We start from the raw sequence: 27011 nt of genomic DNA, 5'->3' as shown, positions 1-27011 counted from the left end.
GTCTTAACTTCATAGGGAAATGCCATGAAGTTGCGACGTCAACAGATAAATGCCATCAGACAACCAACAATTGTACCGCAACCATAATCTGATATATTGGGATGATTTCCCAGATAGTATTATTGCTGGCGTTACATCACCTCACCACTCAGTGATTCTCCATTGCATTACAGCTACAATGGCAACAAAGGGAACTGCTGATACAGCACAAAGCTCCCGGCCTAGCCAAGACTGAATTATTTGTTGTTCAATACAATACCAAATCAAGTTGCCTTTACTTGTATATAAGAGCATCCCTCCCGGGTCCAACACCAATGTAGTGGACTGGAACACCAACGAGCTCTTCTATCCTCTCCACATAGCGGCGGGCAGCTTGGGGCAGCTCACTGTAACTTCGAACAGAAGAAATGTCGCTGTGCCACCCAGGAAGCACCTCATACTTGACCTGGAACACAAGACAAAGGTATCAGAGATGAAGTGCTAAAGTGGAAGCTGTTACTGCCAAAACTGGTGGCGCAATTGATTTGCAAGACCATGAAACTTGAAGTTTGTACATTAGCAACTAATAAATTGCATCTTACAACCAGAGAGAACCATTTTTTTCATGCATGACAATTGAAGTACTCAAGGGTAATACTGCTCAACTATGACAATTATGACACAAAGCCTACCTGTGTTTCCTCCAGGGTATCAAGATCTGCTGGGAAGGATGTTAATTTCTGTCCATCTCTACGGTTATAAGCAACACCCAGCTTAATTTCTGGTAACCCAGACAGAACATCAAGTTTTGTCAGATTCAGAGATGAAAACCCATTGATATCACAGCAGTACTTGAGAGCAACAATATCAAGCCAGCCACAACGTCTTGGGCGACCTGTTGTCGTCCCAAATTCCATTCCAGCCTTCCTAAGATTATCACCTTCCTCTCCAAACAGTTCAGTTGGGAAAGGACCAGAACCAACCCTTGATGTGTAAGCTTTTACCTGCATTTAAATAATGGAATGAATAAGCACTATACCATACAAAAAAGAGGATTGGAATACACTGCTTTTAACTTACAACTCCAATCAGGTCACCAATAACCCTTGGGGCGATTCCAAGGCCGGTGCATATTCCACCAGCTGATGGGCTGGAAGAAGTCACAAATGGATAAGTTCCGAAATCAATATCCAACATGGTTGCTTGACCACCTTCAACCAGAATTTTCTTCTTCTGTCTGATAGATTCATTTAACACATCAACAGTATCAGCAATGAACGGCTCCAAACGCTCTGCAAACCTCTTGTACTTCTCAACCTCTTCCTTGAGCATGCTTTTGCTGTACTTAAAGCCTTCAAACCTCAAGGCAGCATCTTTAAATAAGATATCAAGCTTATCGCCAAAAGTGTCCATGTGCCTTAGATCACAAACTCGCAGTCCGTTTCGAGTGACCTTGCTGGAATAACAAGGTCCAATACCCCTCTTAGTTGTTCCTATAAAGGAATTTGCAAGCTCAGCTTCCCTAAGTCCATCTACAGTCTGATGCAGATCAAAGAGCAGATGGGCCCGATCAGATACCAGTATTCTTCCATCGCAACTGACTCCATTGGATTGAAGACCATCAATTTCACCAAAGAACCCCGGAACATGGATCACAGCTCCATTGCCAACAACACACAGTGTTCCTTCATGGAGAATACCAGACGGAACAAGATGGAGGGCAAATTTCTTTCCTTCAGAGTTGTAGATGGTGTGTCCAGCATTTGCTCCACCCTGTTAACAAAGTGGAAACTCAGATAAACAGGCTACTAAACTTCAGAGGAATGACCAACTGGCACCAAGATCATCTTGAAATTAACACTATAAACTTAACTACAGAATAGAGGTTAATCTTGACAGTTTTTTGGAAAACACTCATCAAAGAAAATCAACGAAAGGGGAATCTAAACTTAAAACAGGAAATGGCAATAGCATATCGAACTAAAAAAAAATGCCAACATGACCTTCTAAAAGCAGCAATAATAGTAAATTACTATAACCAAACTGCCAGTGCAAATATTGCAAGTGATAGACAACCGGCCCAGAAGACAAAAAATAAAACAGGTAAAGTACCCGAGAGGCCTAGATGCACATCATGGTAATATCTAGAGCTTGAGTGAATTAAACAGCTCAGATGTTGACTCACCAAAACACAAGATCTTGCACATCATATCACTACACTACATGGAGCAGAGCAGTGATCATGATTTTCTGCATAGCAGGAGCACTACCTGGATATTCTCTCTAGTGTCTATAGGCACCACTTATGACAGGATGTTAAAGCAGTTCAGTTTATTCACCATCTAGTTATCTAATAGACATGAGAATTAAGAGGTTATCACCCATCTTCAATTCTGCCAGGTTCAAACGGATCGATAAATTTTAACAGTTCAGTATGGCTTCCATGATCAAACCTCCAGAACTTTTTGCAACCATCAGGCCGAAGTTCCAGAAATCATCTAGAAAATATGAAGAAAAACAAATCTACACGACCCACTAAACAAAACGGGGATAAAGCAACTTTACCCCCATTGTACATAATCCATAATTTAGATAACTCAGGTACACGTGTAACCAAAGCAATCCCAAAATACATTATATACATATACATTATATAATTAAAACAAAAGGACAAGAAGCCACCACGTTCGTCCATGTAGGCTAAATTATCTGCACCGTCGGTTATATAGTGCATTACAATTACGACGAACGAGATTTAAAAATAAATGTAAAAGGCATATCCATGATTTGTGTAAAAACCGACAACTATGCGATTGTATCCAAACTGCTGGCTATGGAAATGAATCCATTGCATGCAGTGTTGTGTACAAACCGACAACTATGGAAATCAACAGGGAGCAGTCCGTGTTGCATACATGCAGAAACATCATGGCTGATGTAATCATCAAGGTAAGTAGGAAATGATGGATTGATGCTAGGTAATAGGTATATACACTTAATTGTCACAAGTTCTTTACCAGTGACGTAAGACACAATGAAAATGACCCGGTAGAAAAAAAGAATAGAATAGCTGGCAACGGTGAAGATAGTTGACAGAAAACAGAGTACGCACAGGTTTCCGAATGATGTGTTTGCTATAAAAGAAAAATATGATTATCTAATAGCACATAAAAAACACGTAAAAAAATATCAATATATAACAAATCTAGCCGCGCAAATTCGCGAGTCTACTTGCCAGTTAACATCTAAAGAAGGCGAATTAAAACAAAAGGACAAGACGCCACCACGTTCGTCCATGTAGACTAAATTATCTGCACCGTCAGTTATATAGTGGATTACAATTACGACGAACGAGATTTAAAAATAAAAGTAAAAGGCATATCTGCGATTGTATCCAAACCGGTGGCTATGGAAATCAATCCATTGCATGCAGTGTTGTGTAAAATCCGACAACTATGCAATTGTATCCAAACCGGTGGCTATGGAAATCAATCCATTGCATGCAGTGTTGTGTACAAACCGACAACTATGGAAATCAACAGGGAGCAGTCCGTGTTGCATACATGCAGAAATATCATGGCTGATGTCAGCATTTAATCATCAAGGTAAGTAGGAAATGATGGATTGATGCTAGGTAATAGGTATATACACTTAATTGTCACAAGTTCTTTACCAGTGACGTAAGACACAATGAAAATGACCCGGTCGAAAAAAAAATAGAATAGCTGGCAACGGTGAAGATAGTTGACAGAAAACAGAGTACGCACAGGTTTCCGAATGATGTGTTTGCTATAAAAGAAAAATATGATTATCTAATAGCACATAAAAAATACGTAAAAAAAAATCAATATATAACAACTCTAGCCGCGCAAATTCTGGAGTCTACTTGCCAGTTAACATCTAAAGAAGGCGAATTCTATGCACAGATTGCTCTAACATCTGGATTAAACCATCAATCCACCAAAGCCAACTCGCCTCTCACAATCCTATCCGACGAGATATCAAAATTTCAAAGTGGAACGAGCAGTAGTGCCACCAAGCATCTCCAATCAAGGATTAGCATATCGGTCAAAACTAAGCGCATGAAAACCCGAGCCGTATCTCGTCACCTGGCAACGCGCGACGATGTCGAAGCGGGGGGCGAGCACATCGACGAGCTTTCCCTTCCCCTCGTCGCCCCACTGCGACCCTAGCACGCCGGAAACCTGGCTCAGCGCCGAGACCCTGTCCGCCGCGGGGTCCGCCTCGACCGCGAGCGCGGAGGCGGAAGCTGGGGCAGGAAGCCGTCTCCTGGAAAGGCGCACCGATACCGGCGCCGGGACAGCTGCGGAAAAGGATTTCCCCCGCCCAGCGGCGGCGGCGGCGGCGGCGGCGGGGGGGTGGTTAAGTGTGGAGAGCGACATGGTTCGAGGGTTTTAGAATGCGGCGTCAGTGGGACGCTGTTGCTTTGTTTAAGTAGTATCCCGAATGCACGGGTAATAAAAAACGAAAAAGTGCCGTAGAATTGGATCCTCTCGGCCATCGAACAGCCGGAACAGGTGGGATTTTGCGGTGCACCAACTTTACACAAGTACATCGATTCTTACCTCGAAAGTAAAAGGTGGCATGTATTGATTCTCTTTCAATCGCATACCTGTCAAAATGTCAAATAATGGACAGAAATCAGTATTGTCATTCGACCAAACAACAAGTATTGAACTAATTTGTCCTGCTTCTTACGAAAAATACCGTACATAGAAAGTCTTTTTTCATTTGGCAATCACCAGCAGACAGAGCCAGAATATAGAAATAAGGAGACAAATTTCACAAATAGATATTACTAGTAGTACTAGTTTTCTCATTTGAATTTTTCTTGACAAGCCCTTGCTCGCTAGTCGCTCCCCTCTTTTCTTCGTCCCTGTTCACTGACTTCTAGCATTTGTGCGTTAAAAAAAAAGAATTGTGGCATTTGCAACTTTGCATTGGTGGTTAGAGAAGTTGCGTGGTACGCAGGGGGCAGAGCCAACACCACGCCACACTTGGGACCTTTTTAGCTTGTAAACAACCCAATCATTATTCTTTGGATATTAAGGTATTACTACTTAATGGAAAATATTGTAGTTAGTTCAAAACTAGCTATCAAAACTTTATGAATATATGTAGCAATCCATGACATGTGGCCACGTATCACGTTGTTTGCACGGTCAAGAGAGAATGGGTGAGATCAATGTTCCTTCATGAGCCTTCTCTCTTGTCACCCGCATACCCTGGTCTCGTTCTTGTGCTTGCTCTCTGGCGTAAGGGCTCCTCCTCCATGACTTTCTTCGTCGTGAGCTCCACATCTTCCCTCCGCCATCTTTTTTGTCATATATATGGGTCGTGGATCTTGTCGGTGTATGATCTTCCTCCTTCCCATTCATGGAACTTGTAACTTAGATGTCTTCATAAAGCTCGAGTCCACACCGTTAAGCTTTGGAAGTCATCTAGAGTTCTAGACCGAGGGGGATGGGAGCGCGGTCGCCTAATTTGGTTTTGATGAAACTCCAACGAGTCTAAATCGGCGATGGCCAGCATCTCCAGTGTTAGCGATGGAGGTTAGAGAATTTGGTTTTTTTATGATGTGTACACATGGGTATTATGTTGCATCGAGTTTGATGTCTACTGTTACATTGTTCACGTTGCAAACATGTTTCTTTTGTTGTTGCATGAGTTGACGTGTTCACTTTTGATGTTGCATGTGTTGCAAATTTTTTTGACATCTTTGTTGCACCGAAATGCGTATTTGTCACGTGCATTGAAAACTTTGCACGTGTTTGAATGTCCTTTGAGGTTATCAGGGTGAAAATGTTGCAACAATGTTTGATGATCAGGTGAACGAATTTTGCCTTTTTTTCTCTAAGTAGATCGAACGGTAAAAAAGATGACACACAGTGACATAGAGTGAAAATATTAGCCGACCATTGTCCATCACTATCGCTTTTCTAGACCTTACTGGATGTATAAGTGACTTAGTTTTCGCTAATAATATTGTCATTTTCCTCTCTCTCTTTTGCGAGTAATAATATTGTCTTCTTTTTTGAAACTTCAGTAACAACGGAATTAGATTGCACAAACCACGAACGTGGAAAGTCGGATGTGTGACCGGTGCTTCACGGGATTACTGACTTGAGTAGTTCTGTGCCGTTAGCCCAGTTAGAAAACGGTTTGGTACGCTTTCCGCCTTCCCCTTCCTGAATGAAACGAGGAGGAAAACACTCGACGCTCCAGGGGGAAAGAACCCAATCCAGTACAGGAAGAAGCGGCAGAGGAAAGCTCTTGGCGCCACACCGGCCGCCGCCACGACGGCGCCCATGCTGCGCGTCGCCTCCACCCTCCGCCCGCTCCTCCGGAGCACCCTCCTCTCAGGCCCTAAACCTCTTCTCTGCCCCCGCCACCCGCCGCGGCCGTTCCGCGCCCTCTCGTCCTCGTCACCGGTCGCCGCATCCCCGCCTAGCGCGCTCGGGGTGGGTGATATCAGAGAAGAGCACCTGGTGCGGTGTGCAGCCGCGGGGAGGGCGCCGCTGCGTGTGGCCGTGCTGTTGAGCGGTGGGGTGGACAGCAGCGTCGCGCTCCGCCTCCTCCACGCCGCGGGCCACAGCTGCACCGCCTTCTACCTCAAGATCTGGTTCCAGGTACGTGCACCCTCCCCCGTTCGTATATTCTGCAACTGCGATGCTACGCTGACTGCTGAGGAGTCCCTTACGAAGCTGGGTAATGTGCAGGAAGATTTCAGGAACTTTTGGTCCGAGTGCCCGTGGGATGACGATTTGAAGTATGCACAAGCTGTGTGTGACAAGGTCTCTTTCAAAAAAAATTAGCATGCTGTTTCATTCCTTACATAGCGAGTGTGCCTTGCATGTCGGCTAATTTTGGCTAAGAATTGAGTGATCTAATGGTTAGTTTTTGTAGATCGATGTGCCATTGGAGGTGGCTCATCTATCTGATGAGTACTGGAACCATGTGGTAAGATTAACTTGCCCTTGAACCTTTTCCCGCTGAGACTTGCAGAAATCACTCGTGCTGTTCGGTATTCTGACACTTTCTTTTGTTAAATTTTATATCTAGGTGTCTCATATTATTAATGAGTACCGCAATGGGCGTACTCCGAACCCTGATGTTCTCTGCAATACAAGAATAAAGTTTGGTATGTATGTATGTGCACACTTCTGACATAGAAATTTGAATGTATATTGAGGTATAAATATTGAACCTCGGTCATATGATTATTCTTTTCTCTCTCTTTTTCTGTAGGAGCTTTCTTAGAAGCCATTGATAATTTGGGATTTGATTACATAGCTTCAGGACATTATGCACATGTAGTCCATCCATCCATTGAGAATGTTGAAGGGCCATCAGTGCTCCAACTTTCGAAAGACAAGGTGATTTACATTCATGCCAAAATAGCTTGTTTGGCTTCTATTTTATCGAGGGTGTGTTTGGTTCTTGCCCAACTATGCCCTATCAATTTTTGCAACCATTGGCTACCCAAAAAATTGGCTAAGGATTCATTGGCCCATGGTTGGCCAAAAAGTTGGCAAGAATTGTTAAGATAGATGTGAGGTGGTTGGCAAGATTGACTCGAACCAAAATTTTTGCTACCAACTAACCAAAGACAAAATTTTGGTAAGGCAAATTTGGGCAAGAACCAAACACACCCCAAATTAGATGTTTCTTTTTATTTCATTGTTGTTTAAAATCACCTCTCTGGCTCTGATTGTAATTTCAGGTCAAGGATCAAACTTATTTCCTCTCACACCTCTCTCAGCCCCAGCTTAGAAGGCTTCTTTTTCCATTGGGTTGTATAACAAAGGTTGGATATTTAATCAGATAAAGATAGTTATTTTTGTCAGGGCTGCATGTGTCTTTTTGTAAATTTGAGCTCATGTTTTGAAGGATGAAGTGCGCAGTCTGGCTACTCAGATGGACCTTCCTAACCAAGGTAGAAAGGATTCTCAGGGGATATGTTTTCTTGGGAAGGTAATTGCTTTAAATTAGTTCGGTTTTTATTCCTCGAGTGATCTTATTTAGCTTCTAAAGTCCCTCTTTGTAGGTTAAATTTAGTGAGTTTGTTGAAAGACATATAGGAGAAATGGAGGGTGTACTTCTTGAGGCTGAAACTGGAGATTACCTAGGGAGACACCGTGGCTTTTGGTTCTATACGATTGGTCAGCGACAAGGTTTGCGCCTTCCTGGAGGACCTTGGTAAGTACTGTCTATAGTACTAGCCTCTTTTATTGTACAGTGTCATCCAGCAACTTAAATGTATATTTGCTGACGTATTCAATGAAACTATTTTTGTATCAGTTGGAATTGAAGGAAGAGCAGTCCTCATGTAGCATATACCCATAAAAATTCATCAACTGATTGGTCCTTTTATCTTATGCAGGTATGTGGTTGAGAAAGATGTTCAAAATAATGTGGTTTTTGTATCAAGGAATTACTATTCGCTGGATAAGAGAAGGCGAACATTTCGTGTTGGATCGCTAAACTGGTTTAGCGACTCTGGGCCGGAAAATGATGAACAACTTAAATGCAAGGTACCGGAGTTACAGAATAGCCTTCATGAACTCATGGTAGTGTAGCATATGGCTCTCTTATATTGTTTGAATTTTGAAGTTCTTGCCATCTCCAAGCTTGTATGATGTTCTTGCAAAATGTATCTCTATGTGCCCCCACCCTGACTCCCTCCCAGCCCAGCCCAACACACACCCAACAAAACTCGCAGCAGTTCATATGCATTTGCTGTCGAATCCGGTTGAATTGCCTCCTAGTGTGAATTGGTAGAGTAGCAATGGTCATGCTCGCAGCTGCTCTTTTTCACGCGTCGGGTACAACAGTCACTGATAAATCCTGTTGATGTCTCCCTGGGTTAGTTAAGCAGTTCGGGAACTGATTAACTCTGCCTTGATCAATAATCATTCCTTTTGGATTTGGGGATAATAGGAAACTACAGCTGCAGCTTCCAATCATTGACACATATCTCTTGCTTGATCAAGCTTCTTTTTCTATACGTTGTATCTGTTTAATACTTTAATGTTTATATCAATTGTGGTCTTGGTATTGCATGCATCGACATCAACCATATATGCTTTACTCAATTAGTTGATATCCATGCTAATACGAGTACCTACTTACAATATCAGGTACGACATAGTCCTGAATTTCATAACTGCACAGTGACACGAGAGCAAACTGAAGAAAGTGGAGATGTTTTGGCAGTGCATCTGTCTGAAGATGATCAGGGTTTAGCAGCCGGTCAGTTTGCAGCATTCTACCGTGACAACACATGCCTAGGCTCAGGTATAATTTTGGATTCATGGGATGAAATGAGCTTTCCTGTCTGCGCGAATGCACTAGAAATTGCTAGGATGGAAGATAAATCCAAACTGGGGAAGCCGGTAAGGATTGTGAACTTGGAACATATCGTGAAGCCAGAACGGGAGCCAGTCAAGGTCGCTTGACATCACCAGGCTCTTGCAGCCTTCTCTTGAGTATGTACATCGGTGATCCTGTGATGATACGTGTCTGACAGTTTGGCGCCCAGTGTAAAATGCAAGAACCAGGAAAGTTCAGAAAGCATTGTTATGTTGCCCCAGTCCTGAGAAGACTCCAGTTGGTTCCTGAGAAGACGTCATCCATTGGCGAATTTGCATTTCAGAGGAGAAAGGCGCGCCTCTGGAGCATCATTACCCATGGAAGAGTTATCCTGGCATAAATTGCGGACACAGCGTTGCTGATCCGACCTAGTAGGCAGGAAAGCACGCGATGGGTGGGCACGTTTTCTGTCGAGCCGAAATGTTCAGATTAGATAGACATAGTCCGTAGAAGTAATTAAGATGTATCCTATGAATCCATCATGTGGTAGTACTAATATCGGACAGCCAGCACGTTGTAAATCATGGTGTTCTCGTGTATACGTTGATCGGTTTCTCGTGCTGGTTCTAGACTAAACCATGATGGTTCATCACGAAGAATCTCTGCTTTTTTAGAGAATTCTGGAATTTGACCGGTTGCGTGCTTGATTGTACTAGAACGAACTCTTCTTTTCAGGGATTGTGTCAACTACTCAACCGTGGGATCTTGGAGAAGAGGCCAGGGCCGGAGGGAGGTAAAGCAAGAATCACATGGAGAGAGACGTGATACCATTCATCACTTCGTCGCTAGCTAGCTATTGCTCCCTCTTGCTCCTCCAATGATTTCTATCGCCTGAATTATGCGGTACGACATATGTGTGTTTTCCACTTTTTCTGTGTGCCACTTGTGCTAGTCAACGCGAAAAATGCGGTTGCTAAACATGGAAGGATCGTCGATAGAGTATGTCGAAGTTAGCGACCAGCACACGCCGGCATCTGGCTGCTGTTTCGCTGGAATAATAAAATGGTTAGGTGTTGTAGACCTTCTAGAAACTTGGCATGGGAGCATTGTTGACATCGAAAGTTCAGTTGTTTCACAAGCATAACTTAGCATCACAGTATTGGATTATATTGCCCAGGTGTAATATTATATGGCACGCTTAAATAGTCTATTCTTCCAAAGATTGAATAGTAGCTGTTGTATGTTATCTCCATGAGAGCGTCTGGGCTTTACAAGTGTTGGCTCAGTTTCACGGCAGGAGTTGTCCAGCTGTGAAATCAGTAGCCTTGATTTGTGACACTTGGCTGTAGGGGAACGTGGGAACAACCAGAGGCGTAATGGCCACAGAAATTATACAGTATTTGATTGATTGGCACCGCGTCGGCGAACAGTCGCGATCAATTTGCAATAGAGAATGCAATTCTGCCAAGTCGTCAAACCTGATGCCGCAAACTAATCAGCCCTGTTGGAGTTTTGTTCCCCTTCTTCCTCGTTTTGTCCACTGCAGGAGTTGTTGGCATTTCCTTTGCAGTTCGCACATACAGAAAACATAGAAACCTGATTTGCAATTGCACAAAATAGAAATGGAAAAATACTGATCGGATCAACCAGTCAAAGGCAGATCCATTACATCTCAAACACTGATCGGATCAGCAAATCAAAGGCAGACCCATTACATCTCAAGTTGGAGACTGAAACATCTCAAGAACACAAACTCTTGCCAACTACTACATGATCGATTATGTACACAGCAGAACAAATTCTCCTGTACTGCCTCACATTCACGCGCGTCAAAACACTAAAATCTCCTCACGATATCTCACAAAATCTCCCCTTTGGTCAGATTATTCCCCCAGTTTTTTCTCTACAGTCTACATGCTACATCCAACCCACCAAAAAGGAGGAGAAAAACTACATTAACTAGTGTCGTGGAAGCTACGGAAGGGCGAAGAAAAGTAAGCAGAGATCCAAGACGAGCTGCACAGCGGCAACAAAGGGCGTGCCTCGCGAGTTGTATAGCCCACACATGTGTCTATAGGAGGAAGAGGAAGGATCTGTTTGTCACCGTGCTGCTGCTGCTGGTGGTGGTGCGTCCGCCTAGCGCAGGGCGCGGGCGAGGCCGGCGAAGATGCGGGAGAGGCCGAGGCGGAATCGGACGACGGCGCCGTGGGAGTAGGGCGCGCACTCGCGGCACATGGACTCCATGGCCTCCACGAAGAGGCTGAGGCTCCGCACCGGCGGCACGTAGAGCGTCAGCGGCGCCGCCGAGAAGGCCAGCGCCATCATCAGCTGCAGCATCGCCACCTTGCGCGCTCTCCCGGGGTGCAGATCCAGAAGAAGTGTGGGGGAGAGAAAAGTACCAGAAGCGCTCGGCTCGCCGAATTGTTGCTGGTGCAGTGGTGAAAAAGTTCTTGCGGTGGCTTCGTGTCGCGCGCTTAATTTGCCTTCTTGCCCTTGCGGCGACGGCGAGCGGTGACGAGCTGAGGAGGAGGGGAAAGGGGTTTGGGACTTGTGATCGGGCCTTTGTCTTTCTTCAGCTCGAGTTTTATAGCCAGGCGAAGAAGAGGAGCTGAAGCTATAACTTGATAAGATGGACGTATACGTGACAGTCCACTTGACGTGGGGAAAAAGAGTCCTGGCCCGGTTCGGCGCGGCAGGAACTCAATGCGGTGCATCGGCACGCCAGTCACGCGATGCCATTTTGCTTGCCAGGGCGACGACACGGGAGGGCCGGGGTTTGTATTGTCCAGCCTTTTTCCCAGGCAACAACGGTTTAATATGCGCGTGAAAGCCATGGCTGGTGTTAAATTTATCGGACCGGGTCGTTTGTAAACGTACGTGACTTCCCTCCGTTCCGTTTCATAATTCTTGTCGAAATATTACATGTATCTAAACGTTTTTTAAAAATAGATACATTCATTTTTAGACAAATTTGAGACAAGAATTATGAAACGGAGGGGATTATTTTGATCCGTAAGCTGGACGCTGCGGTTTTATCTACGAGCCATCGGTGTCCCACGACAACCCATGATCAGCAGGAGTAAGTCTCATCTCGTGGCATGTGCGCATCGAATGGCCTGTGCAGATCGCAACGATTTTTCCAGGGGGTTGGAGGAACAAGTAATAATTAGTAATCCGACGTTCACACTGAATTTCTCTCTAATTTCAGGGCCGAGTCATTAAAGTAAACTTGAAAACTAGAGTGTACTAGTACCTCGTCTCGTGAAAGCGGGCGAACGGGAACTCTCGTCCATGCCAACTGCCACGCCACCTCAACCGCGTACGTTGGGGCTGTGCCTTTCGTTTTCTGTTCAGGGGAGAAACGTGTGGTTGGTCCTTAAAGCGAGAACAAGCAAAAATTTACTTCATGGAAGAAGCAGGGCCAGGACATTTCTTCTAGAATACCTGAGGGTCCAGACGTGTCCAGTAATAGATCCGTTCTTCAGAAAAGAAAAACCTGTGAGTTGGATGACAACGCCATGCATGGGTTGGATTATGTGCGTCGTCCATGGGCGGTAGCGACAACAACAGTTGAGCGGCGGCGGTGGTAGCTCGACCGGTCGGCTGATCGGCTGGCTGGCGCACGGAGATGTGTCACCGGACGAAGAGTGAGTGATCCCCTTTTTTGGGGGGGTTGACCATTAGTTGACCATTAGTTAGGCCTGCTGCCTTCTCCGGTTGTGATCTTTGCTCTCCGCGTGATAACCACGAGGAACCGCTCGTTGGTTCGAGACGCTTCCACGAAGCCACCAAGGTACGGCCGGGGTTCCCTATCGTGCTACGGTGAAGTACCGTGCGGGGGCTCAAATCAGTGGGTGGCGCGTCGACTGATCGAGCGCGGGACGAACGAGCTCAAAGCGAAGAGGATGCTGCGACCGGTGGCGCGTCTCGTCTCGGTCACGAGTCCTCGCGGTGGAGCCGGAGTCCGGCTCTTTCGGGATACGGTTTGGCCCGAGTGGGCCGGGGCAAGTGAGTCGTGCCGTGCGCGTTGCGCGGGATCGAGCCCGTCCCGTTCTGGGGCCCTCGCAGCAGCCGTGTAGGGTTAGGTCTGTAGCGGATAGAAACCTGGTTGTTTCGTAAAAAGGTTTTAGAGGGGATTATCCTAGTTTTCCCTCACAAAACACTTCATTTTTTTACTAAATTAAAACACTTCTCATACCATACCAGTGTATTTTAGAAGTTCACCCAACACACGTGAAATCCCAAAACACTGGTGACTAAAAAATACAAACACCCTGCTCAAGCCTGAAACTATGAACCGGAGACCAGGCAACGGGCACAAGCAACTACAGTAGCAATGGCCGGGAGATCAAAGAAGCAAACTTCATGCCGGGCGACACGGAAGTAGAACGCCTGCATCTCAGGAAGAAACAACCCAATGCACCGATGCACCACAGGCCCAAAAAGGCAAATGCAACGCATCTCACGCAGGGAACGGTTATTATTAGTACAGAACCATTTTGGTAGCGACAGAAAACAGTTCAAGCAGGTGCCAGTTTGGTAGCAACACTAGCCACAAGTCTAAATAAGCACTGTGAGAGAGAACTGGCAGCACCTGCATCGTCTCCAAACCCAGAGACACACCACAGGAAGAACACAACGACTGTCAAAACACCCCACGTACTAAGCAACATATCGCCCACGCCCGGAGTCAAGTTTTACTGCTACATAACATCTGACCGAGATTGCTTGCCGGTCACCACACACATAAGCCAAGGATGATTTGCCAGGGAGCAACGGCTCCACTAGCTAGGATCTTTACCTAGCCGCTCGCCACTGCCGCCTCAAGCGCCTCCTCTCACACGATACTGAAGATCACCGGACGATAAGGTGTGATCGTGCTTCGAGAACATGCCACCGTTTGCAGGGATGCCACTGTGGCCAGCTCTCGTCGAGGCGTCGCTGCCACTGGAACCCTCGGGCTGCTGCTTTGAGTTGAGGAATCGGCCCCCTGTTCCCCGAGCTCTCTTCATTGCATGCAGATGCCGGGATTCGTGGAGGTATGGCTGAACAGAGGCATGGATGTTATGTTCGAAAGCGTGAGCTGAAATTTATATATGACAAAGGAAACGAAAAACGAAATCGGAACAAATCCCGACACAGTGTTATTAACTTTTAAAAGATTCAAACACAAGTATGCAATCAGGAACTGCTATGAAATACCTTACGACTCTTCACCAGCTTGTTTTCGGCCTCTAACTTTGCCCGGAGCTGTCTCCTTCGGAGAATCGCATGGTATTGCTTTGCATTTACATAAATGGGCTCTTCAGCGGCAGCTTGTTCAATTGGTAGTGGCACTCGAGAGGATGGTACCATACCCACAATCTGGGGGTGCATCTACTCAAATTATTTTGAAGATGAGTTATTAATATGAAATATCGAATAGTAAACTATTCGCGCTAGCAAAACAGAAGAAAACCAAGCTGCAGGAAGGATGTAAATGAGATCACTTCGCAAATTAAAAATAGCTGCTGCCTGCCAGTATGCTGCTTAACATTGAAAGTTTGACTTTAGGTGAAATTGGTGCTAATGTCTAATTCTGTTTCAAATGTCATTCCAATCTGTAAAATACCTAGAGCACATGCTTGCACACTAAATCCAAACAGTCATAACAGGTATATAATTACTGGGCAAAAAAAATATTAGGTATATAATTAAGCAACATTGTCATGCACAGAAAAATGAAGGCTAGAACAAAAAGTAGATGAAATCAGTGAAAGAACAAGCTGGATAGCATAAATATCACTTACAACAGCATGCGATCCATAAGCACCACCATAGAACGGATCAGCATACGGGTATGCTACGGCCTGAAAAGGTAAACATCTTGCATAATTAAAATGCTTACCTATCAGTAAACATGTGGAGTTTATAAAATAGTCAATGTATGTGCAACACAACCAATACTTACAAAGGGATGAGTGCGGTCAGGTTTTGGCTGTGCATATGTTGTTTCTGAGTTTCCCAGAGATAAAGCCGACATCATCTTGCCTTCATCACTGTTCGTGTAACCATCACGCCTACCTAGAATTAGCATAAGGAGAAAACAAATATCATATAACTGTTGTATAAATGCACATCAAATTTGCAACCATCAATATTTCCCTTTTATTTTTATTTTTTTGGAGACTATATTATATCCCATTGCTTACTTTCAGGAGAGATGATATTACACGATTATGTACTAATTCGTAAAAGGGATAATTGGCGAGCCTAGTGCGAACCAGATTGTTCATTTTGCTCATTATGGCTTCCTTCGCTCATTCCGGACACTTCTTGAGGAGAATCACTAGCTGACGAGTCGTAATTAGGTACTTGATGACCAAACTGAATCATGATAGTGCCATTTTCTGCCGGAGGAACACAAAAGCTGTTATAACTGGAGTTGCAGGAATTCCATTAGGTGAGTGGAACTGACAACATTAGAGTTGAAAAATACCATGCATATCTTCCTTACGTCTCATATCATGGAATTCTACTCTTGCTTTTGAGTTCAAACTGTCCATATAAGTAAGCAGCAGGTCAGTCATAACAGCAGAATAAGAGATACAGTTCAAATAATATGGAAAAGCTGAAACATGAAGGATAACTAAAATTGTTCCTCGCCAAAAAAAGGGGATAGTAGAATCGTCCATAATTAGTTAAAGAACTTAGCTATAAGTTATGTAGCCAATAGCACCTTAAATTCGCTGAAATTGGTCATACGCACATGTAAAATATTGTTGTACTGATCCAAGGGCGGAGGACCCGGTAAGGCAAGGTAGGGCGGCCGCACTACCTTGATTTTTGCCTCAGTTACGAATTGGGGAAGATTAAGGAGATGCAACGGGAAGTTAAAGGGCGGGATCTGTTCGTGGGGTGATGGGAGGAGAAACGGTCGGGAACGAGAGAATTGAAGGGGAGATAGATACCTGCGGTGGAGGCGCTCGCACGAGGAGGAAGACGAGCGACGAAGCGAGGGGACTGGGGCGCTCGGCAGCGGGACGGGGAGGGAGGGGGTGGCGGCGCTCGCTCGAGGAGGAAGACGGGCGACGGGGTTGGGCCGTCGGGGCGCTCGGCAGCGAGATGAGCAAGGGGAGTGAAGGTTGCCAATAAAAGGAAATTATACTGTCCTGTATTCTCAGCGTGAAACACTGTTTGCCACCGGAGCCGAGGAACCACGCATTAACATCATTGTTTTAGTACTTCTTTGCAAGATTTTTGTGTGTTCACGGCGGTGGCAGTCTGACGATGGATGCGACGATACTTGGATTAATGGACTGGCTCCATCTCCGTCCTGGAGTGGCTATCATGGTTTACTTTATGGAGTTTGTGGATCTCACGTCTTATAAATTCGTGATTTTGATCATCTTTCTCCTCGGTTCGGCTATGATTCAATGGTTCCACAACCTGCCTTGCAAGGAGTGTGTCCCCGGCCACCACGTGTTCAACGATCTTATGTCCTCACCCGTTGGGGTGGGCGGCTCATGTGGCTCAGTAAATCTACAAGGTTAGTCCAGCTTATGCAGGTTTGGTCTTCTACTGTTTCGTCACCAAAGGTTTGGACAAATATCAAGATGCGATCATCGTGGCTAGAGAATTTGGCTTTAAAGTTTTTTTATGTAAATTTCAGTTTATCCGAAATCTTTATTGTCGTCTTAATTTTTCGATGAGTTGTATTTTGTCCGTTGAACAAATAAAGTCAGATCGTTGTTCTAAAACACAAAAGCAAAGCAAATAAAAAGTGAGAGATAAATGAGCTTATAGCTCCACCCTAGGCCTAACTGAGAAAAGGTAGTTTAATCGATGTAAAAAAATTGTGGCTAGTTGATACAGTCAGACCGAAAATATGTGGTTCCGTTGGCAAATGAGCAAAAATTGCGAGCCAGTGAGACGGGGCCAAAAACGTGGTTTCTTGAAATTTACCCTGTTTAATATCTATGGGTGTGTCCATATCTCAGGCGCCTGAATTTTTAAGTAAAAGATTTAATTCTTGGTCGATAGTATCAAAACCACTCACTTCCCTTTCGTTACGAATTTTAAAACATCATCTAGATCTAACGGTTGAACAATCAACTTATCTCTAACTAAAAATCATGCGACTTAGGTATAACAAACATGAATATCTATTTTGTTAAGTATGTAAGTATGTAGATGTTTCTAGAGACCTAAATGAAATATATTGAAATAATGAATGTTAGAAACAAAATGTTATAAGAATTATAAAAAAATACGAACAAACACACTAAAATACAATTTGCAATTATAAAAATAAATATTAAATGTTATATGTATGTTATACGAATCGCCCTACCTAATTTTTTTTTCTTTCGCGCATGTACTGATCGGTGTATATATGCTCGCACGTCTCTAAATTTCACATCAGTTCTATGCATCAACCCGCTGGCTCGGTCAGAAATTTTGACCGTTCATGTAAGATGTAACAGGAAGCATTAATAAATCTATTTGATTTCTCCCCCACTAACAGCTTGTTTCTTGTAGTTGTAAATCACAAGTTCATAGTTGTTCTGCCATATGAATCCTGGTATATCTCCACTCCGACAACAAGATTTTAGTTCACCTAAGTAGCACTAATTTTTTAACTAAAAAATAGATTCCAGCTCAACAAAAAGCTACAGACTCACAAGATGACAAGACCACACTGACACGACCACCACGGTTGAACTTCAACCCAAGAATGCAACCACAAATCTCAACACCAAATCAACACAAAAGCCAGGCAAATACCAAGGAACCGGCTAGATCCACCAAGGAACCAGCCAGATAGCACAAGAAACGATCGGCGATAGCAAGAAAACACGACAGATCTAGAGAGGGAGTTAGAGGAGACAGGCAGAGAGGAGGGGGACCTGGATGAGAGCATGTCCTCCTTATGACAACCCTCCTCCGCCTCTCACTCGCAACTTGCTTCTCTCTTCTGTTGCAAGTCTCCTCTCCTTCCCTCTGCCTTTTTTTCGTCTTGGTTGTTGGGAGTATTTCTCCACTCACCTACCATACTAAAATAAAATACTGAATAAAGCAGACAGTGTAATGCATAACGAAAAATTGATAAAAAAGCATCTTTCTGAGCAGCATTTCTGTTCAAAATCTATAAATCTTGCTGAACATTTATCCGAATCGATCATTCGTTCCACAATTGTTTCTGGATCGACCGAAGCACAGTAAACTGCATCCGCATCTTTAGAAAACATGTTTGACTACATCACTCCTTCCAGACGACGGCTTCCAGATCACCAAAGTAGTACGCTGCATCACTTGCCGTGTCAGCCTAGCAGCCATGCTTACATTTTCCAAATACCATTTCACTACCAAAACGAAAAGATCAACTAAAGCGACACCGTTTTGATACTCGTAAAAAATGAAAATTGGGGAGGGATTCGTAGACTAGTCGGAAGGCATCATAGTAAAATACAGTTGGACGAGAGCACGAAATACGAAATGCCCTCTGTATTGAATTGAGCAACTTGTCCATATTTTTGTACTCCTCCGTCGCAGAGATCTTTGATTTAACTAATGTAGCAGTAGTTGCTATCCTATCATCTAAGTAGACCTGCACCGTGGAAGGAGTAGCCGTTCTTGTCGCCATCTGCCCCCTGAATATGTCCGAGCCCGTGTCCGTCCCTTTCGGTCTGTAGCTGGAGACGTCACCGCGGCACGTCCCGGAGGCGCCACTTGTGGCCGGCCCTTGCGGTGACTCACCTCCACCCCAACGCCACGCTAACACCTGCTTCTTCTTCTTTTTTATTCGTTCATCTTTTGTTTTCTCTCTGAAACCGTTGTCTTGTGTCTGGTCCTCGGATGCTCGATGTTATATATGGAAAAAAGAAAAGCAAAGAAGATCACCCCAACTCAACTTTGTGAGATAAACTCACGAGATGCTAGATTGAAAATGTTTAGTTCTTGAATTGGGGAACATCCTTCTGACGAAGATCTGCATAAATTCAGACATAGGACATACGAGGTTTGGGTGCTCATTTCCAGTTCACTCAAAATTGCCACAAGTTTCTGGAACCTTCTTCTCCACTTATACACACAGCGCTGTACTCAAGCTATAGAGACAGAGCGAAATCAATTCAATTCCTGCTCGACCCATCATCCACTTGCAAAGTTGCAATCCCCACCGTCAGCTTAAGAAAGACCAGAGCACCGGCCGGGAAGTCAACCGAGTTCATGAGATCGATCAGGATAACTTAACACACGCCCCAGGCCCCAGGCTCTATCTAATCACCGGATTATCAAGTGGCATGTCGTAATCGCGCGCATCTCGAAGCTAACCGAAGCCGGCCACCACGTACGGGTGATGTGCACGCGGGCCCATGGCACTAGCAAAAGCAGCGGGTTCTCTGAACTTTCAAACACCACCACCCGATTACTATAATACTCTCCTCTTTCTTTCTTTTTCCCGTCAGACGATTCATTATACTGTACTACTCTTTCAAAGGCGCCTTCGCCAACCTTGATTCTTATCCGCTCGTACAGGCAGCAGCCGAAGCTAGCTAGGCACTGAGGAGGGTTTGGATTAGGTAGGGTAATTTAATTTGTAATGGGGTAGGACGAAAGTGCTCTCTCCTGGAACCTTAACCCAGACTGGACGCTGGACACTGCAAATGCCGACCACTAATCTTATCCGGGTTTCGTCTCGATCCGCTGGCAGTCGACCAGTATCATCCTGTGAACATCGTTCGGGTGGCACGTGATTATGTGAGCCTGAGATAATAGCATCGATCGAGAAAGCTGGACGTATGATAAAATACTCACAGAGATGCATGCCGCGAAACAAGAGCAGAAATATCTGAAGAGAGGCCAAGGAGATCAAATCCAGTCGTCAGCTATAAGAGTTACTACTCCTTCAATAATTTAATTAAGAGGATGCAAAACAAATGCGTCAGAGCTGAAGCAGCCGGAAAATATGAAATGGACTTTCGATTGGATACGTGTGCTGGCTTTGCTTACTGACTGGCGTTGAAATCGAAATCCTGACGTTAAAAGCATGATCGTCATCAGCAATACTACTAGTAGAATGTGGAATTAAAGCAAAGAAGATGTACCCATCAAGATTAAAAGAATGATCATCAGTTATGTCTGCCACTGATTTTAATGCAAGAAAAAAGAAGAAGAGTTGATTGACGGAAGACACATACCTTAAAGTCAGCAATGTCTAAAAGTCAACACCAAAATCAGTGCTGGATGGTGGAACTCGAGGGGCTTCGAACAAGATTACTCGAGGGCCATATTGACCATCATTTCTGTCTCTTCAGTTCTCGTCCTTGGTGGTTTTTGGTGCCTTCGGTGATGCCACGGGTCTCATCTCTCAGAGATACAAGACTTGCAGTCTGCGGACGAAAGCATTCTGTAAAGATAGAGCTCACTTTGAAGTTTGGAATGCTGCACGCTCCTGTCCTCTTTGCTTGGTTGCTGTTTAGTGAACCTCGGTAGACCCTCTAAATGGAGTAGTCGTTGTTGGAACAGAGACTAGTTCATCGAAGCTGTCTGGCCTTCTTGAAGTAGGTAAACTAAGGTAGTGTTTGGATGTGAGAATGAGTTGAAATGTAATGAAATGTGTCTAATAATTGAGATAATTCTTGTGTTTGGTTCATAAAATATTAAAAACTGGAATGGAGCCGCTTGGTTCCTCAAAAGGTAATATTCTTCTAATATGTTTGACCATCTCATTCCTCAAAAAAAATAGAAATCACTTGGTTTCAAGTGGAATCAGTGGTTGTAGGTGTTTGGTTTCTAGAATATATGAAAATAGAACCGTTTCATTACATTTCATTCCTGTTGGAATATAACCGTTCCATTACGTTCTACCTCGTTCTCCAACCAAACACTACCTAACTTTAGGAAGATTGTTCGGCCTACACATTCGGTGGACCAATGCTTGCCGAACTCCTTCGGGGCTTCCAAACAAACAGTGTAGACTATGGTTCTACGAGATATCTTTGTCTTTTTTTTTTCTGAGAATACGAGATATCTTTGTCTTTTTTTTTTGAGGGGTACGAGATATCTTTGTCGTTGATATTTGTTTCGACCTGTGCTAAAATGATCTCCACCAAAGCCATAGCCTGGGCCGTTGCGGGGCACGGGCAGCCCGCACTAGTTTGGACTTTGGACACCACGGGAGCCCCGCAGATCTAAGTACGGATGGATCAGGAATTCTGGTGGTTGCTTGCTTCGTGTGCTTTCCGGCCCATACTAACCATGACTCCATGAGGCAAATGAATTTTGGCCCAAGGCAGCCCATGAAATTGTAAACACAACCGTATTGTCTGACACTTCCCTGATCGGACGGCCAAGATCGCGCAACTCCCACTGTAAAAACATTTTTCTCACCCCGTCTCTCGTCTATCTCCGTCAGTCACCGGGTGTGGTCGCCGGCTCGCCGCCGCCACGGGCAACGTGCACCTTCTTCCTCCCTTCCCTTTCGCTCCCTTCCATCCCATCTGGTGACGCCACCACCAAACACCACCCGCCTCTGTCCCTAAGACTCTGACCACCACCCCACCTATTAAGACGAAGCCACGCACCCCAATTCCCAAGGGAGAGACACAGAGAGGCGGGGAGCGATGGCGGTGGTCGGCGTCCTCGCGCTGCAGGGATCCTACAACGAGCACATGGCCGGTAAACGCTCATTTCTCTCGCCTTTATTATGCAGGTTTGTGTAGGCATTTTTTGATTCTGTCGGGTGTCTGCGCAGCGCTGAGGAGGATCGGGGTGAAGGGGGTGGAGGTGCGCAAGCCGGAGCAGCTGCAGGGCCTCGACTCGCTCATCATCCCCGGCGGCGAGAGCACCACCATGGCCAAGCTCGCCAACTACCACAACCTTGTACGTTTTTGCCGGTATCCCGTTTCTGCATGATCGACAGTCACTTCTCAATTTCCGTATCGGCCATGCCATGTTAATAACTCCTTATCAAGTAATGCCAAAATTGGTTGATAAACACCTAAATGCTTGTTATGCGCGCAGTGATCAGACCAAAGAAAAGGGCACTCGCATTTGGTAGGATGTGCATCATTTGATCATGTTTCTAAGATAGTTTATTTTGGTGCTTCCTTTTATTGGTCGAAAGAAAAGGATAGCTATATGAAAGGCAAATTAGATTGCTCTTCTCTGTCTAGTGCTGACTGCTCAATATACAATTCTGAAAAGGGCACCGCATATGGATATTTTCTATATGTCCTCCGTCCAACAAAAGATGTTTCAAGTTCGTCAAAAATTGGATGTATCTAGACATGACTTAATGTATAGAAAATGCATTTAAATTTAGTCAAAGTTGAGACATCCCTTGTTGGACGGAGGGAGTATAAAATTCCTGTAGCTAGCAGCTTAAGGCCGTAGAAATGTGAAGACATAAAAAACGCGATTACCATTTTGCCTCGAGCTTCCATTTATTGAAGATGGAATGTAGTCTTGTACTCTTATAGACATGTGGTCCACTGCTGGCAACCTGTAAGGAAGAATTTTTTGCTTCCCTTGACTTTTTCTATGAATAGTGTGAGTGTGTGACGAGTCAGAAACTCAGAATACTCCTTAAGGCTAAATTTTATGCGCAACTATGCAGGTGCTATAAATAGTTTGACATGCAGTTTACCACTACATTTTTTTCCTGAGATTAGAAAGATTGCTAATGAGTGAACTGTTACTGGTAATTTTGTACAAAGCTAGATTTGCATCCATTATATTTGACTATACATCTTTTCTTCGCGGGAAGTGCACCTTCCTATGTTCCATTTGTAATGTCTCAAGTTTTTATACTCGCAGAGTACACCATAAGTCTTTACTTATTTACACTATGTAATGTTCCAACATTTCACTTCATCTGTTTTTCAGTTTCCTGCACTCCGAGAATTTGTTGGTGCAGGAAAGCCCGTGTGGGGAACTTGTGCTGGGCTCATTTTCCTTGCAAACAAGGCGGTAGGTACGTTGGTCACCAATCAGTGGATGCTTTAGTTTTACAGTGTAATTAATTTATGTATTGTTGTGATCATTGAGTATTGTTACCTGCAGGACAAAAATCAGGAGGCCAGGAGTTTGTTGGAGGACTAGATTGTACAGTCCACCGGAACTTTTTTGGGAGTCAGGTAAATTTGACTCTTTGAGGATCATTTTCTCTAATTAATGACTGATCTAGTTAGCAATGTCATTTGAATTGTAAATTTTCAGAAAAAAATATCGAGATAATGTACATGAATATGATTGCGAATTATTTCTCTTGCAGCTTCAGAGCTTTGAAACCGAACTTTCAGTGCCAATGCTTGCAGAGAAGGAAGGAGGGAGTCATACATGCCGTGGCGTATTTATTCGAGCACCTGGTATCTTGGAAGTAGGATCAGATGTTGAAATATTGGCTGATTGTCCTGTCCCTGCTGGTAGAGCCAGCATTACAATAACATCTGGCGAGGGTTTTGAGGTTTGATCATAATATTCCAATACTGTCTCCCTAAGTTGTGCTAAAGAACAATCAAAAGATCATGATATGTTCTGTATATCTGCCACATAGAATGGGTGGCAATTATTGTAATTCCTCAACAAGCTAGAAAGCAGTCTTGGCGTAGTGAACAGACAACCACCAACTTGAATATTTATAAGAGTAAAGATTCTGTAACTGATTATATTCTGTTCTTTCAAAACAAAATAGATTTGTATTGTCCAAAGTAGTTGAATTTATATAATGATCATTGTGAACACGGGTTTTCTCCTCTTGTTCAATGTTGCTATGCTCACACTACACTAGATAGTTGCTAATGTGATATGTATACTGTTTATTTTCTGCATCAGATGTGTTATCTGGTTGTAGCTTTTCATTTGAACTATCCTAGAAGTATGCGCTGATATGATTCCTATCGTTTCATCAAGGTACTTTGCTGACAAAACATGCTGTTGCAAAATACTAAGTAGCAACTATCGTAATGAATGCACCATTAAAAACGAGAGTCTAAATTGCCATTCTTGCGTGACATATTTGGAATTAGCTCTTGATCTCTTCTGTGCACTGACGTGCATCGCATTACTCTGGCAACTACCATAATGAATGCATTATAAAATGAGAGAGTCCAAATTTCCTTTCTTGCATGACATATTTAGAATTAACTCTGTATCTCTTCTGTGCACTGACGTGCAATGCATTACTCTGGCAGGAAGGTATGTATTCCAAAGATCGGGTAATTGTTGCGGTACGGCAAGGGAACATCCTCGCCACTGCTTTTCATCCAGAATTGACATCAGACTCTAGATGGTAAGATTTTTCTTCCCATGGCATATCATATATTTGGTTTGTCTCTGCTAACTCTGAAGCCGATCCCCGGCACTGCCCCTTGACAGGCATCGCCTCTTCTTAGACATGGACAAAGGATCTCATGCAAAGGCCTTCTCTGCGCTATCGCTATCGACGTCTTCAAGAGATGCGCTAAGCAGGTCAAAGAGTAAGCCTCTTGATCTGCCAATATTTGAGTAGAAGCAGAAAGAAGTCTGCCAAACACTGAAGAAAGAAGTTTACTAAACTTTGATCATTCAGTTGGTGACAACTGACATGAAAGCAGCTGGGTGTCTGCTGTAGTGCTGTGCTCAGCCCAAATGGCATTTCTGTTGTCAAAACTGTACCAATCAAAATAATGGTATTGCATTCCAAACATTGTATCATTTGTAATCTTGGTAAAGGAAGCTAGTCAGTTCAATACAAGTCAATACACACTCTTCCTGATTCCTACTCTCTGTGCTTTTTATTTCAAGTCATTCAAGTTGTTATTTCGAGTCATTTTGGTTAACCGACCTCTTTGCTTACGGGAACAGTCCAACCGAATACATCGTTCTTCTCAAGGAACTTCCGGTCGATGATCAGGATTAGAGAGAGAATTGCCCGCTAAAAAAAGGACTAGAGAGATGTATTGCAGTTGCAGGACCATTAATCTCTTGCGGTGGTAGACAAGGAAAATACCAACCGATGTAAAACTTGCATGCTATGTAGTGCTGAACATTAACCGAAGAAGGTGTGATATTTCAGTTCAAAAAAAGAAGCTGAGAGATCCGTACACGCTATAAGGGTATGGGGATTAGCATTTGTCGAGGTATTTTCAAAGGGCAGATTACCTGCTGCACATGAACTTTCCAGGGAATGCATACCCGAATTCTCGATGGCCGCGGCAATGTTAAACATCAGCCACTCAGCCAGGTGTTCGAAGAGTTTCCTGAACCAAGCAAATACAGCAGAGCCGGAGACGACAGCGTCGACGAAGACACCACACCAGTGACACCACCTGTCGCTTGCTTCCCGTAGGGTGCGCCACAGCACGACTCGCTGTCGTTTCTCTCCTACCCAGCCGCACTCACAGAAGAAGGTTCAGTTTCCATATGTACGGCTCCACGGTTCGAGGAAGGACGGAGCAGTTCAAATCAGAGTGGCCTCGCAGGAGTCAGGGTATTGCAAAATGCCTGGAAGGAGGCAGCCTTTCGGTTCCAACAAGGTAAAGTTAATTCGCCCCTAGCTTGTCAGCTTCGAGTACTGGCTGCTGGTAAAATCTCTCGGGCGACACACACGGGCCATCGTGTATCGAAAAACTTCATCCGCTAGGGACCATGGTTAGTGCTCCAATTTTTGCAGTATATTGATGTACTTATATCTTCCAAGATGTGTTGCCTTGCCTACACGAGCTTGAAAAGATTTTACTCCGTAGTGAAAAATGAGAGCGAGTAGCACTAGCAGTAGCACACGGAGAAGAGTCCAACACGTGATAGCCATCCATCCGCGCGTGGCCGTACAACAGGAGAGGCAAACCCTGTAATTTGGGGCCAAAAGGTCCCGGCGGGCGGCGCCTGGAGAATCCAAGGGCCGGTTTTGTCCAATCCCGCCGCCACAGCCCACAAAGATCTTTCCCGTAGCCCACCGAGATACCTCCGAGTCTACGGGCGCCCCATCGCCAAAACCTCGACCTGCACCTGCCTCGCCACACGCACGAACAAAACAAAGGAAAATAAAGACGGAGCCGGTCATCCAACGACCAAATCCACCCCTTGTGGCTGGCCCAGGATGGGGAATGAGGCCCACCTGTCAGTGGACGTGAATGGAGGTGAGGCCGTGAGGTTGTGTGCGTCTTGGATTCCTATCAGCCCTCGGTGCTAGGTACGACAAAATTTGTCTCAGCCGCGTAGCGAAACACCGATTTCCATGGAGCTTTTGTGTATAGCTCCATGCTCTTCGTGCTATCATGCGTGACTGCGGGATTCCTTTCCGTAGTGGTTTATACGACGCATCACGCATGCAGTTAAAGGAGATTGGAGTGTCCTTCTTTCTTGCGTGAGGTATTCCCTGGACATTTTTAAGTTTGTAATCCATCTAGTAATACAAGTTACTAGCAAAAATAATTTGACATGCAGTGCTAATGCGGCACATATTATACCTATCACTTCACAAATATTCGAAACTGAACTTAATAGTTTGAGGGAACAAATGATAAATTCAATGCTCATAGTGATGATGAGCCGATCCACAGCTCATTTTGTAGAGTTGTGTTTTTCTTTTTTGGTGACATGATTGATACATGTTGTGTCTACTGTCTATATCATATCTTTTGTTAAGAAACTTTCAAGGCTTTTAAGACGGGGTAGGAGATACTCCAGTCTGCCGAGTACTATTAATTATCATCAGAGGCCACCAAGATATATGA

The 27011-nt window shown here is 44.4% G+C and overlaps 4 protein-coding genes across 4 annotated transcripts; 2 read left to right on the top strand and 2 right to left on the bottom strand.

Moving 5' to 3' along the window:
• Window positions 1–70: 70 nt before the first annotated feature.
• On the bottom strand, window positions 71–4416 carry LOC100843709 (adenylosuccinate synthetase, chloroplastic). The gene is made up of 4 exons (XM_003558647.4): window positions 4089–4416; window positions 1060–1752; window positions 672–983; window positions 71–445 (listed from the first exon to the last, which is right to left on the bottom strand). The coding sequence occupies exons 1-4, from the start codon at window positions 4380–4382 to the stop codon at window positions 275–277; spliced, it is 1470 nt and encodes a 489-aa protein (XP_003558695.1). The 5' UTR covers window positions 4383–4416; the 3' UTR covers window positions 71–274.
• A 1797-nt stretch (window positions 4417–6213) lies between these two features.
• LOC100843399 (tRNA-specific 2-thiouridylase MnmA) lies at window positions 6214–10027 on the top strand. Its single transcript, XM_003558646.4, has 10 exons — window positions 6214–6629; window positions 6720–6794; window positions 6907–6960; window positions 7063–7141; window positions 7249–7376; window positions 7724–7807; window positions 7891–7974; window positions 8048–8199; window positions 8384–8534; window positions 9141–10027. The coding sequence occupies exons 1-10, from the start codon at window positions 6309–6311 to the stop codon at window positions 9456–9458; spliced, it is 1446 nt and encodes a 481-aa protein (XP_003558694.1). The 5' UTR covers window positions 6214–6308; the 3' UTR covers window positions 9459–10027.
• A 3736-nt stretch (window positions 10028–13763) lies between these two features.
• LOC100842793 (nuclear transcription factor Y subunit A-7) lies at window positions 13764–16470 on the bottom strand. Its single transcript, XM_003558644.4, has 7 exons — window positions 16263–16470; window positions 15791–15849; window positions 15576–15701; window positions 15263–15375; window positions 15102–15161; window positions 14515–14688; window positions 13764–14357 (listed from the first exon to the last, which is right to left on the bottom strand). Exons 2-7 carry the CDS (start codon window positions 15813–15815, stop codon window positions 14136–14138), a joined length of 720 nt encoding a protein of 239 aa, XP_003558692.1. The 5' UTR covers window positions 15816–15849; window positions 16263–16470; the 3' UTR covers window positions 13764–14135.
• Window positions 16471–21668: 5198 nt separating this feature from the next.
• On the top strand, window positions 21669–25057 carry LOC100842485 (probable pyridoxal 5'-phosphate synthase subunit PDX2). Its single transcript, XM_003558643.4, has 7 exons — window positions 21669–21972; window positions 22049–22176; window positions 23182–23269; window positions 23359–23432; window positions 23570–23761; window positions 24489–24586; window positions 24673–25057. Exons 1-7 carry the CDS (start codon window positions 21918–21920, stop codon window positions 24803–24805), a joined length of 768 nt encoding a protein of 255 aa, XP_003558691.1. The 5' UTR covers window positions 21669–21917; the 3' UTR covers window positions 24806–25057.
• The last annotated feature ends 1954 nt before the right edge of the window (window positions 25058–27011 follow it).

Source organism: Brachypodium distachyon, chromosome 1 (assembly GCF_000005505.3).
Source record: "Brachypodium distachyon strain Bd21 chromosome 1, Brachypodium_distachyon_v3.0, whole genome shotgun sequence".
Classification (NCBI taxonomy): Eukaryota; Viridiplantae; Streptophyta; class Magnoliopsida; order Poales; family Poaceae; genus Brachypodium; species Brachypodium distachyon.
This window is presented reverse-complemented; position numbering and strand designations above follow the sequence as displayed.

Bases quoted from the DNA above. Each gene is read 5' to 3' on its own strand.
- LOC100843709 (XM_003558647.4), bottom strand. From the start codon at position 4,382: ATGTCGCTCTCCACACTTAACCACCCCCCCGCCGCCGCCGCCGCCGCC. The intron at 1,753-4,088 runs GTGACGAGATAC...CTTTGTTAACAG, and splicing joins ACATCGTCGCGCGTTGCCAG to GGTGGAGCAAATGCTGGACA. The intron at 984-1,059 runs GTAAGTTAAAAG...ATTTAAATGCAG, and splicing joins TTGGTGACCTGATTGGAGTT to GTAAAAGCTTACACATCAAG.
- LOC100843399 (XM_003558646.4), top strand. From the start codon at position 6,309: ATGCTGCGCGTCGCCTCCACCCTCCGCCCGCTCCTCCGGAGCACCCTC. The intron at 6,630-6,719 runs GTACGTGCACCC...GGTAATGTGCAG, and splicing joins ACCTCAAGATCTGGTTCCAG to GAAGATTTCAGGAACTTTTG. The intron at 7,142-7,248 runs GTATGTATGTAT...CTTTTTCTGTAG, and splicing joins CAATACAAGAATAAAGTTTG to GAGCTTTCTTAGAAGCCATT.
- LOC100842793 (XM_003558644.4), bottom strand. From the start codon at position 15,815: ATGAGACGTAAGGAAGATATGCATG. The intron at 15,702-15,790 runs GTATTTTTCAAC...TTCCTCCGGCAG, and splicing joins ACGTAAGGAAGATATGCATG to AAAATGGCACTATCATGATT. The intron at 15,162-15,262 runs GTAAGTATTGGT...TTACCTTTTCAG, and splicing joins CTGACCGCACTCATCCCTTT to GCCGTAGCATACCCGTATGC.
- LOC100842485 (XM_003558643.4), top strand. From the start codon at position 21,918: ATGGCGGTGGTCGGCGTCCTCGCGCTGCAGGGATCCTACAACGAGCAC. The intron at 21,973-22,048 runs GTAAACGCTCAT...GTGTCTGCGCAG, and splicing joins CTACAACGAGCACATGGCCG to CGCTGAGGAGGATCGGGGTG. The intron at 24,587-24,672 runs GTAAGATTTTTC...GCCCCTTGACAG, and splicing joins TTGACATCAGACTCTAGATG to GCATCGCCTCTTCTTAGACA.